General features: G+C 43.2%; 1 protein-coding gene across 1 annotated transcript in view; it reads right to left on the bottom strand.

The window, feature by feature from the left end:
- The window catches only part of LOC147020764 (ankyrin repeat domain-containing protein 34C-like), a 50,615-nt gene that overhangs the window by 16,068 nt on the left and 22,367 nt on the right, over positions 1–12,180 (bottom strand). The window contains exon 3 of the mRNA XM_085896377.1: positions 3,857–4,566. Coding sequence (XP_085752503.1) covers positions 3,857–4,566 — 710 coding nt within the window. The remainder of the gene's footprint in view (positions 1–3,856; positions 4,567–12,180) is intronic.

The following is a 12,180-nucleotide window of genomic DNA, read 5'->3' as shown; positions in this document are numbered from 1 at the left end:
CCTTTTGGGGGCCCTCGAGGTGCTGAATGAGGAGCCAGATCCGCTGGAATTAAGGGTTTCCTGGATCAAAACTAAGATCCAGGCTTTCAATGACATCTTGGATGCTGCTGTCTTGTCTGAACCTGTTTGTGGTGAGGATGTTCATGTCACGGAGAGATTCACTTACCTTGGCAGTGATATCCATGTCTCTGCTGGCTGTGAGTCAGAGGTCAATAGACGTCTGGGTTCGGCCTGGGGAGTCATGGATTCACTGGAATATGGGGTGCGGCACTGCCGGTAACTGTGCGGGAGGACGAAAGTCCGAGTCTTCAGGTCCTTGGTGCTTCCAGTCTTGCTCTATGGATGTGAGACTTGGACTCTGACCAAGGATCTGAGACAGAGACTTAATTCCTTTGGTACCAGGTTTCTTCGGAGAATCCTTGGCTATCGCTGGTCGGACTTTGTGTCCAATGAGCGGTTGCTGAGAGAGATTCAAATGAGATTTGTTACCTGCATGGTCCGTGAGCATCAGCTGTGGCTGTATGGACATGTGGCTCGTTTTCCTGACGCTGATCCTGCTCACCAGATTCTCTCAGAGAGGGAGCCTCGTGAGTGGAAGAGGCCAATGGGCAGACCACGTGCTTCGTGGTTGCAGCAGGTTGATCAACATCTCAAGGAGATGGGGTTGGGCCAGGCATGTTCCTGGGGGATGGCCAGAGGGAGGCCCCTGGAGTACCAGCAAAAGTGGACGCAGCGACACGCTGTTCCAGTGCATGCTCCCATACCTGACCTGACCTCACCTTAGAGATGCCCTGATCATCACTCTTTTCAAGATTGGTGACAAGGCGAACTGTGGTAATTATCGTGGCATCTCTCTACTGACGACCGCGAGTGAAATCATTGCTCGGATTCTCACAAATCGTCTCCTCCCCATTTCACAGGAGAAACTTCCAGAGTCCCAGTGTGGATTTGGACCATCCCGAGGTACAGCGGACATGATATTTACAGCGAGACAGCTTCAAGAGAAATGTTGTGAGAAGTATTGTCCCCTGTGCATGGCCTTCATAGATCTGACTAAGGCCTTTGACCCAGTAAACCATCAAACACTTTTGACTACCCTGGCTCAGATTGATTGTCCCGACAAATTCATCATTATCCTTAAGCTGCTCCGTGATAATATGACAGCCACTGTCCTGTCAAATAATGGATCTCAAAGCGAGCTCTTTAGCATGAGAACAGGTGTCAAACAAGGATGCGTCATTGCCCCAACACTCTTCTTGATTTTCATCCCTTCGATCCTCCATCTCGGTAAGGGCAAGCTACCCCGTGGTGTTGACATCATCTACAGAACAGATGGAAAGCTATTTCAAATAAGCAGACTCAAGGCAAAAAGTAAGATCTCAACCACCTCGGTTATCGAGCCTCAGTACGCTGATGACAATGTTGTGTCCGCTCATACTGAAGAAGATCTTCAATGCATCCTCAGTGCCTTCTTTGAAGCATATTAAAGCCTTGGTCTTACTGTAAATATCAAGATGACAAAAGTTCTCCACCAACCTTCCCCAAACGAGACTGCACAAGTGCCATGCATTAAAATCAAGAGTGGCTTCAGAAAACATCGAGCACTTTCCTGACCTTGGTAGCCAATAGCCATCCATCCATCAAGGCTGATATCGATGCAGAGATATAACAAAGACTCAGCTGCACCAGTGCTGCTTTTGCTCGCCTCATGAGCAGTCTGAGGACAAAGACAAAGCTTCTGGTATACAGGGCTGTTGTCTTACCCACATTGTTGTGTGCAAGTGAAACTTGGACTACGCACAAATGACACCACAAAATCCTGGAGAGATACCATTAATGTTTTCTTTGGAAGATCCTTAGAAGAAGCTGGAAAGACAAAATGTACCAATATTAGCATCTTGGCAGAAGCTAAAATGACCAGCATTGTGTCTGATCATCAAACCAAATAATGTACATTGGACAGGGCATGTTGTCTGGATGCCTGACTATTACCTTCCCAAATAGCTTCCTTTTCCCAGCTGAAAGAAGGTCAGTGGACTCGTGATTGACAACGTGAGCGGTTCAGACACACTAAAAGGCAACTTGAAGGAATGCAAGATCAATATAGATACTTGGGAGACCCTCGTGCAAGATAGATCTGCTTGGCAAAACCTGCTCTCAGGGCTTCCATAGTTTTGAGGAATTACATCGACAAGTGGCTGAGGATTTGAGGAAGAAGAGAAAAGAAAGATAAGAAAACAAAACAACCGACTCCCGTCCACCGAGGAACAAGTGCCCTCACTGCAATAGGAGTTGCAGTTTGAAGGTCGGCCTCATCAGCCACTTGTGGACCCACAAATCATGAACAGGAAAACGATCATAATTGGCTACGAGTGATAGCCGATTCGACTTTATGACTCCAATACAGTTCCTATTTGGTTGTCCATTTGATTTGAATTTAATTTTTTTAAATCCCATTCTGAATTGAATTGAATAAATAGAATGTCATGCGTCAAGTGTCCAATCAAGGCAGGGTTGTATCAAAGCGGGAAGTCTTGTTACCAAGTCATCACTGCCAACAGTTATAAAGTGGCGGTTCAAGTCGCTACATTGAGATTGCACTGAAGTTGCAACATTTGATGAAGATTCACTCGATTGGAAAAAATAAATAAATCATGTCGCTTGATATCAAGTTCATTTTGCAGTGGAATGTCCTGGGTTCCTTCACAGCCAGACATCTTGTCTGCTTTGAGGGGCTGACCTCAAGATCAGGATATTTGTTCCAGTATTGTAATGTGTTTACATTTTTTATTAAATGTACTTCTCTGTCTCGTTTTGTGGCTTCATGGGTGTTTTCAAGCTGAGTTTGTATGTCCCTGTCTGGTCTACTTGCTCTCGTCGGCCTCATCATTACAGACGTGTGCAGCGCGATGGTATACCGTAAGACCAGCCTCATTACCGACGTGTGTAAGGATCTTCAGCGTGTGCAGCGCAATGTGGAGTTAAGCAATTGGTTTACTCTGTCTGACAGACGTCAGTCAATCATTGAGGAACTACATCATTTCAATTCAATTTTATATTTTTGGAACATGAACCTGCAGTTTACCAGTGATTTAGCTCTGAATTTAGTAAATTGTACATAATCTCACCCCGAGCGTGCATGATTACAGAGGAGTAGAGTATGTTTTTTTTTTTTTACTCTGTACGTCTGTCTGGCAATCAAACAAAATTAAAAATCATTCCAAACAGGAAACTTCGTTTTTAGGGATGTCACAAAGGATACAAACAACAGGAACGAATAACTAATTGAAGGTGTTAAATAAGGTGGTGTAAAAGACAGTGCATCAACGGCGGAAAACTTCTGAAAATTTTTTTCCCAACAACCTTATAAAATCTTTATTTTATTACAATTGAATTATATAGTTGAACACTGTAGAACACAAATGGCCTGCTTGGCACTTCCAAAAAGCCCCAGTTTCGTTGTACTTGCGCAAGGCATGGGAATATCGAGATTCAGACAAAATGGCGGTACATGCTCGGAAATATAGTTAGTGCTCGGCATCGAAAAGTAAGAGTTGAAAAGACCCTTCCCATGTCCTTTTTCTCAAGACTGAAACACGACTGTAAAGTGTCCTATGAACTCTCTCGTTTGGGTTTGTTGATGTATTTCCTTCCCTTCCTCTTTTTCTGTTCATCCATTACATGCCTTTCCCCCTGCTGATCCCTTCTGTGACCTCACTATTCCACAGAAAGAAAAAAAATTCAAAAAGAAAAGTGTATTTGGTCAATAGGTAGTTTGGAACATCTTCACTACATTCTTAGCACAACCTGTCTGTGCTACAAAAAGAAAAACAACAGTAGGTTAACAAACTCTTACCTCAATGAAGCTGTAGGTGCCATTGTTCCACTACTGCATTCTTCGCTTGGTTCGTCCGTACATTTTCTCTCCAGTTCATGTCTCGGTGAGCTCGGTTCGAAGGAGCCTTTACGTGAAACAGGGGCTGAGCGACTCACACCTGCTGCCGCAGGGACTCCAGGGTACCCTAATAAAGGTGTTGGTGTGCAAAGCAATCCTGAGTTGCTTGTGTTCATGCTTTGTTGCCATACAAGTGACCTTGCAGATCTTACTCGAGTCGATGTTGCAACTTCGTTACTGTGAGCATGAAGCTGACCCTCGGAGGGAAATGTTTTGGGAATTTCTTCATTTACAGGGATGCTTGGTACCGGTGTAGCAATACCACTGTTAGCAGCAGCAACTGATGGAGCAATTAGCCCCCAGGGTTCAGAGCGTAGACGCTTAAGTTGAGGCAAGAACCCTCCATGACGCAATGGTGCTCTCCTCGCAGCAGGGTGAGGCGGGGGACAAGGGGTGACTGTCGGGTTGTTGGTGAAGTTAAACAGTTCCTGACATGAGGCCACAAGGTTAACATCAGACAGAGAAGCACATGGAGCTTGTTCATCTTCACCAGTACTTGCATTTGCAGATGATGGGGTCCCGAAAGGTTGCTTGGATGCATGACTTGGCGCTCGTTCTGTTGTGATGATGATAACTTCTTTGCCACGTGCTCGACATGCATCGAGGAGTACCTGCAGGAAGGGTAAGTAAAGCGGAAGCAAACTTTTATGGAATGCCTTGGGACACAACAACACAAGAAGGGAATTTTTTGGTGACTCGACTTAATGTCCATTTGGCAATAAATGTTTCACGAAAATGTCTCGCAGAGAAACCAAAAGAAACACATACATGATAATACCAATGCTGCACCACTCCCAGCCACAATATCAGTTTCAGTGATTTTTAACGAGTTATCAGTGAAAGCGTAGACAGAAATGCACACCTCTGAGGCTCCGAAACATGTTGCATGTGCAATGATAAAAATCAGTCATCTCATAAATATCAAGATCCAATCACGTCTCTCACCCGTAATTTGATGGAACAACCAATCGGCTCTCACCTTATCATTTATCCCCAGATGGCTGGGTTCTTTATAATTAATCCCCTGCTCTTTTCGCTCAAGAAAGCTGCAGAGTAACCAAGAAAAGGTACACAAGCAAGGCACACAAACAAGGTACACTCATTGCCGTTTCAAACCCTATCCACCTACTAGACAACCCGTGAATGCGTTGGGTTCCCGTTGTGACAGCAGTTGATGAAAAAAATCATTTCAAGAAAAAACAAAACAAAAGATAGCTCCAGCTAACTATACCACTGAGGTTGTTTGCATTGATCAAATAATCCCGAAGAGTACTTGACTGAATCGGGAATTGATTTTTAGATCCTGGTGGAGGATCTCTAAGTCTTACTCACGTTGTTGTTCTTGTGGACTTTTTTGTTTCACAGCCTACAGTTTTCATCGAAACTTCCTGAAACTTGGCATATACATGTAAAAATTCCCTGTGCAGACAGTAACCATCTCCGATTTTGAAAATTCCTCCAAGAAAAAAAGTTATGACGTCAAAATATCTCCGCTAATGGAAATCGCCTAAAAAATTATCTCCGAAACTAGGCAAGCTTTTTGAATTCTGTTTGCGGGAATCGAACGGGGCATTAGCAGAGATGAATTACCGCACATATGATACATCACTATGACGTCATATCAATTTTTATGACGTCATTCCTGTTTTTTGACATTTTTTGTTTCACAACCCAGAGTTTTCATCGGATCTTCGTGAAACTTGCCATGTATATGCAGAAAGCCCACGCGCAGGCAGTAACCATCTCCGATTTTGGAAGTTCTTCCAAGAAAAAAAGTTGACGTCATAATATCGCCGCTAATGGAAATCGCCTGTACCATTATCTCCGAAACTAGGCAAGCTGTTTGAATTTTGTTTGCGGGAATCAAGCCAGGCATTAGCACAGATAATTTATTGCAAACCTGATACATCACAATGATGTCATATTCGTTTTTATGACGTCATCATTAAGAGGACGAGGATCTTAGCTCATTTGAGCTTGTTTAATAATTTTTTCGTTGCCAGATTTGAACGAAACTTGATACTGCACACCGCAGGAGAATTGTGAGTAAGGTGGCCCTAAATTTTTTGCGCTATAATGTACCGTTTTGGCTGTATTTTGGGAACATACATACTTATATATACACTAGCATGGTATGCTTACATAGTGTAACTTGCATTTGATTTTTCTTTCATTTATTTATATTTTCATTTAAACGATTTTGTGGTGTTTCCCCCCCCCCCCCCCGGTGTATCTTCGATGTCCATCGGGATGCAAAATTTCAGCTTTCTATGTCACCTGGAAGGTACCGATCTTGAATATCAGTTGGTGAGTCAGTGAATGAGTGGTTATATATGTATACATACATATATACATACATGCATACAAGTGAGGTGCCTGTGCTATGCATAGTAGGGGCGAGACAGCCGCTGGACAGCAGAATCGTGAAGGACTTGGGCAAAAAAAAATGGCAAAACTACAAATGCTGAATCTGCGAATGTCACAGGTGGAAACCCTCACATAATTCCCTAATTCTGCTTTAAACTCAACCTCTATATTTTCATTCAAACAGAGTCGTTCCTATTACAAATTAATACTAAACCATTAATATAACAAAATACAATATGACAAGTAAACGAAGAGAAATGCTATTCTGACGTTACATCCGGCTCGAAACTCAAAATCATAATTGTATCGAAATACTGTATTTATTAAACCTCCCACCCACGTTAGGACACTGGTTGAGACCCCAAAATTGTCCAAAGAAGGTTTGGCAGGGCTAGCCCCAAAACTGAGGAAGTAGTTTGGGGATGGACGAACGGACGGACAGACACTCCTTTATAATACAATAAAAAAACCATTTTGAACTCAAAGGGCACTCGGTAGAGTGCATACCTTCTCCACGTAATGCCTGATCCACGAGAACATATCTGGCCCAATACATTTTTGAGATATCATGCTACTACACAGTACTATATCGGTTTTGGCCCGATCTCTCAATGGTTAAGAATCACTTAAAAAATTAAACAATACTCATATCCAGATCCGGATCCGGATCTTCACCAAAATCGAATCAATTTGTCCTTGCGACACACCCAACATGTCCACCAAGTTTCGTCCGAACCCGTGCACAAATTTTTTGAGATATCCTTCACACAAACAAACAAATATGGGTCTGGAACTGTGAACCAGGTCTAGATCAGACCATGCATGACATTATAACATGTTAGATCAGGTCAATATAACATGTTACTCAATCACTCTCCTGATGACAGAGATTTGGAAACGGTGTCTCACTATTCTAAATTCCCAAAAATATAATTTACTTTTGTGAGGATGTCGGGTGGAGGGGCAATATTGCAAGATGCAACAACCCCTTGAGGAGTGGGTATATTGTTTTGTAACAACATTCATATTATGCTATTATAATTAGTGTTGTTGTTATTTTTGTTTTGGGAAGCAGTCTTGGAAGAACGCCACCATTAGCTATCTTAACACAGATATACACCTTAATACGGACTTTCCCAAAGCACAACACCCCCCTTGGGGAGGGGAAAAGTTAAATCGCTACAACCTCATCATCTATGCGTAAAGACTCATGTAATTAGTTTTGTTCGCTAAAGATTGTTTCCGCTTACATCGAGGCCTAGCAAGTCGAGCTGACTGATCCGTTTGTCTCAGGGAGACGCGATAAGTGTAGAATGCCTTAATCACGTCGTGTTTCCTCGAAACTTCCAGTTTAATAGTGACTGTTTAAAAATGTAATTGTACGTTGGACAGAATTGACTGAAACGTTTGTGGTCATAATGATTTTTACGTCTGGAAAGTGTGCCCCATGAAAGCCATGATAAACCTATTGAATACACTTCAACATGGAGAGAACGCTTTCTGTGATGCCCATCATTTGGCTTAATCCCAAAATATATTCCACTAATAACATTTAATGGTCCAATATCCTCCTGGCATGCTTGGTGTTGGCTTAATGGTTAGGGTGGTGGGCTTGGGATCTGAGGATCCTGAGTTAAAATCCCACTTTGCTGTTGAATTAATACCAGGTGGGGTTGACTCTGCCTGACATCCTTCTGAGGTCGGGAAAACGAGTACTAGCTTGCTGGTATACTGTGGCGGAGTGGCGACTCGTCCAGGATTGTGTCCAATAGCCAAGGAGACTGTTTCGGCAGCACCAATGCTCTGCACAGAGTATGGTCCCAATGGATAGATGGATGGATACTCCTGGCTGATATATTTCTTTTAATAAGCATCATCAAATTCATGGAGGGGTGTCAGGCTTAAGAAAGTGATAAACACAAGGTAGAATGGACATGGGGCCGAATGAGAAATTATGAATAGGAGATGCCGTGATCGAACACAAGACGTGTACAAAGGACATCATAGTGAAAGCCCTGAATAAAGAACAACATGAAGAAGCATTTCACAAATGTACAAGGACGTACAGTACACACACACACACACACACACATATATATATATATATATATATATATATATATATATATATATATATATATATATATATATATAGATATATATATATATATATATATATATATATATATATATATATATATATATATATATATATATATACACAGTATATATATATATATATTGTTGTGGTTACCAAATTCGCAAACCACCATTCAGGTCCCTTAGGTGAGATATCTCGGTAAGTATATGTGTAGTTAGGCCCAAACCCGTTGTCTAGTGGGAATACATGTCATTTATGCGTGCTGCGACTCTTCAGGATAGCCGTTTTTCTTTTACTATCTTTATTTTGGACCAACCGCCATTGTTACCACCACCAACCACAACATCAACCACCCACCGCGGCGCCGCTTCACGTCACACCTCGCAACCGTCGCATCGCCACCGTTCTTGCGCCGCTTGTGGGTACCGGTGTTGGACTCGTGCAGGGCGCGCGCCGAACAGCGTGTACAAAACCACGGATTTTCAGCTCCAAAAACGGATCAAAAACGACACACGCCCACTTTTGTGCCGTCCAATCGGTGAGCGAGGGGCGATTTGGCCCCGCCTCCAGGGCGTTGGAGGGCGATCGCTATATGCAAATTCATGGATCAAAATGCATTCACGCCCACTTTTTCTCAGGCCAATGGGGAGCGAGGTGAAAGGTCGAAGGCAGGGGGTCAAAGGCGAAGCCACGGGGCTGATATAAGCGGCCGCGTTCGTCAGTCGAGTGAGTTAAGACTTCGCAGTCGGTGGAGTTGGGAAGAAGAAGCAAGAAGGAGTTGGTCGTCGTCGTCGTCGTCGTCGTGTGCGTTGGAGTCGGAGCGAAGGGGACGGAGCTGTGGAGAGGCGGCGAGGGCAGACGAGGGGGTGCTCGCGTCGTGCCGGGAGCTGCACACCAGGGAGGCCGACGGCGCGACCTGGTCGAGGTGGACACGCTCGTCGCGGGACTCGAGACAGAGTAGAAATCCTCCTTTCCCCCGAGCATCAGCAACCCCCTCCTGTTTCCCCCCGCGCTGAGATAGTGCGACCAAAGGGGGCCCCCTTCCCACCCCCTACCAGACACTGTCCGCGAGGCCCGCGGAGTTGGGGCACCATCGCCGCTCCGCGTCTCATCACCAGACGGGTAGGCCCGACCCGGTCTCGGCCTCAGGCCCGCCTCATCCTTGAGGGTGTTCTTTTTCTTGGTTTTGGGTATGTGTTGTCGGCGCCGTCTGTGAAGTAAAATTGTATAAGTGTTGCCGTGTGCTCGCGTAGTCGGTATTAGCTCTGCATTGTGTTTCTTTTCCTTCTATGTGCTTTTGGTGGAATTGCATTGTGTTTCTCTTCTTTTCTATGTGCTTTTGGTGGAATTGTATATGTGCGCTTTCCGTTCATCGCGAATAAATGTGCTTTGTGTTGAACTGTTTCCCGCTTCGCTTCGTCATTTCTTTCATTGAATCCTCATCTTGCTTCACGTAAAGGGTTGGTAGTGGGCTGAATACGCCCGATAATTAATCGAACCGTCGAGGTCGACGAATAACACCGCTCGGTTATCCCGATAGTACGGAACGGGTCGCTTAAGTGGCCCGTGTCCGAAGTCGACCTGCGGCGAGGTGCGATCGCCCGGTCTACCCTCCGTGTGGGTACTTAGGTCGGTCGAATTTGGCGAGCAACCCTATCCCACGCGGGGGCCGATTGGCTCGATCGCGGTGAGACCGAAAGGTCCACCCGTGACTGGTTCCCGGCGTTAGTCCGAGAGGGTCACGACTGGATTGTCCGTCCGGTGGGCGACGTGCCGCGATTCGAGTTACGCGGCCGTCAGCACGCCGGCGGGCGCGAATCCGCAACAATATATATATATATATATATATATATATATATATATATATATATATATATATATATATATATATATATATATATATATATATATCTTCTTCTTTCGGCTGCTCCCGTTAGGGGTCGCCACAGCGGATCATCCGTTATGATCCGCATAATGATTTGGCATAGGTTTTATGCCGGATGCCCTTCCTGACGCAACCCTGGTCGCCTCTTATAACACAGGGATGTGGTACACCTATTCTAACCGGGGCATACACCGGGCCCAGTACACTGGTACTCACTTGGCCGACCTCGGAAGGATGACAGGCTGAATCAACCTCCTGGTGTGTATTAATTCAAGCGGCCAACGGGGCTTGAACTCAGGACCATTTGGATCCCAAGCTGCTACCCTAACCACTACGCCAACACCAGGATATATATATATATATATATATATATATATATATATATATATATATATATATATATATATATATATATATCTAGAACGGCACTCAGTAGTGTACATACCTCTACCAGGCTGAACAGTTGATGTTTTGTTTCCTGCTGAAAGTGGATTTCCACGCTGCAGTTCTCACAGTTTTAGTGACAATGCATTTTCCCAACTGTAGACTATTTTTGAACACTGAGATTGATAGAGAGAGATAGATAAAGATAGATAGATAGATAGATAGATAGATAGAGATTGATAGATAGAGATTGATAGATCGAGATTGATAGATCGAGATAGAGAGATAGATAGAGAATGATAGATGGAGATAGATAGATAGAAATTGATAGATAGAGATTAATAGATAGGTAGAGATTGAGATAGAGATGGATAGATAGATGGAGATAGATAGATAGATAGATAGAGATAGAAAGAGATAGATAGAGATTGATAGATATAGATAGAGATAGATAGATAGATAGATAGAGATAGAAAGAGATTGATAGATAGAGATAGAAAGAGATTGATAGATAGAGATAGAAGGATAGAGATAAATAGATCGATAGAGATTGATAGATGGAGATAGATAGATAGAGATTGATATATGGAGATAGATAGAGAGAGAGAAAGATATAGATAGAGAGAGAGAAAGATATAGATAGAGAGATAGATAGCTCGGTAGAGATAGATAGATAGAGATAGAGATCGATAGCTTGATAGATAGATAGAGATAGATAGATAGATCGATCTATCTATCTTCTCGCAAGATCGTTATTGAATGAAAATCAAAATTCTCACACTTTCTCCATCAATATTCACCCTTCCATTCCTCATCCATATTCAGACACTAATAGAAAGTTTGCTTCCTGTAACTCATTTACCTTCATTATCGCCCACAATCTGCAACGGTCAAATATATTACAAAATCAGCCTTCAAAGCTCGACTTAAAGGTCCTTTTAAAAATTTATAAACTCTTACTTTGGAGGAACACATTCAAAGAAGAACAAGGACAAGAGTAACAATAGACAAAGCATCAAAACACACATCGATTCGTTCAGTTGAACACAAACAAGATATTTCAAAAGAAGAGCGGAGAAAACACTCATGGGAACGGAGGTGAAATCACACCAGATAAATGTATGACTTGACCTTAAGTAATGCAAACTAGATTTAGTGTGTTGCCAAGAAATTAGATGACCTTGAAATAATTGATTGGCTCCATTTTTGAGATGAAGAGATATAAATGAGCACAGAATGGCAAATACTCAAGCAAATTGCGTGACAGCTGTTTTGAGCGCTTAATGGGAAAAGAGTTATCCGAGTGTGGGTTTTTTGATTCTTGAAATTTGCCTGGTAAGGTCAAAACTCTTCACTTTGAGAAGGTCAGAAGATCCACAAGGGGAAGAGGGACCTTGAAAGGGTTACTGACTGATGTTAGGTCAAACAGAAGTATGTGAGAGAGTGAGTGAGTATCACGAATAAGTAAAGCAAGATGTTTCTAACCAG

The sequence above is a fragment of the Eptatretus burgeri genome, chromosome 9 (genome assembly GCF_056783735.1).
Source record: "Eptatretus burgeri isolate ZD-2024b chromosome 9, Ebu_testis_v1, whole genome shotgun sequence".
NCBI classification, from domain to species: Eukaryota; Metazoa; Chordata; class Myxini; order Myxiniformes; family Myxinidae; genus Eptatretus; species Eptatretus burgeri.
This window is presented reverse-complemented; position numbering and strand designations above follow the sequence as displayed.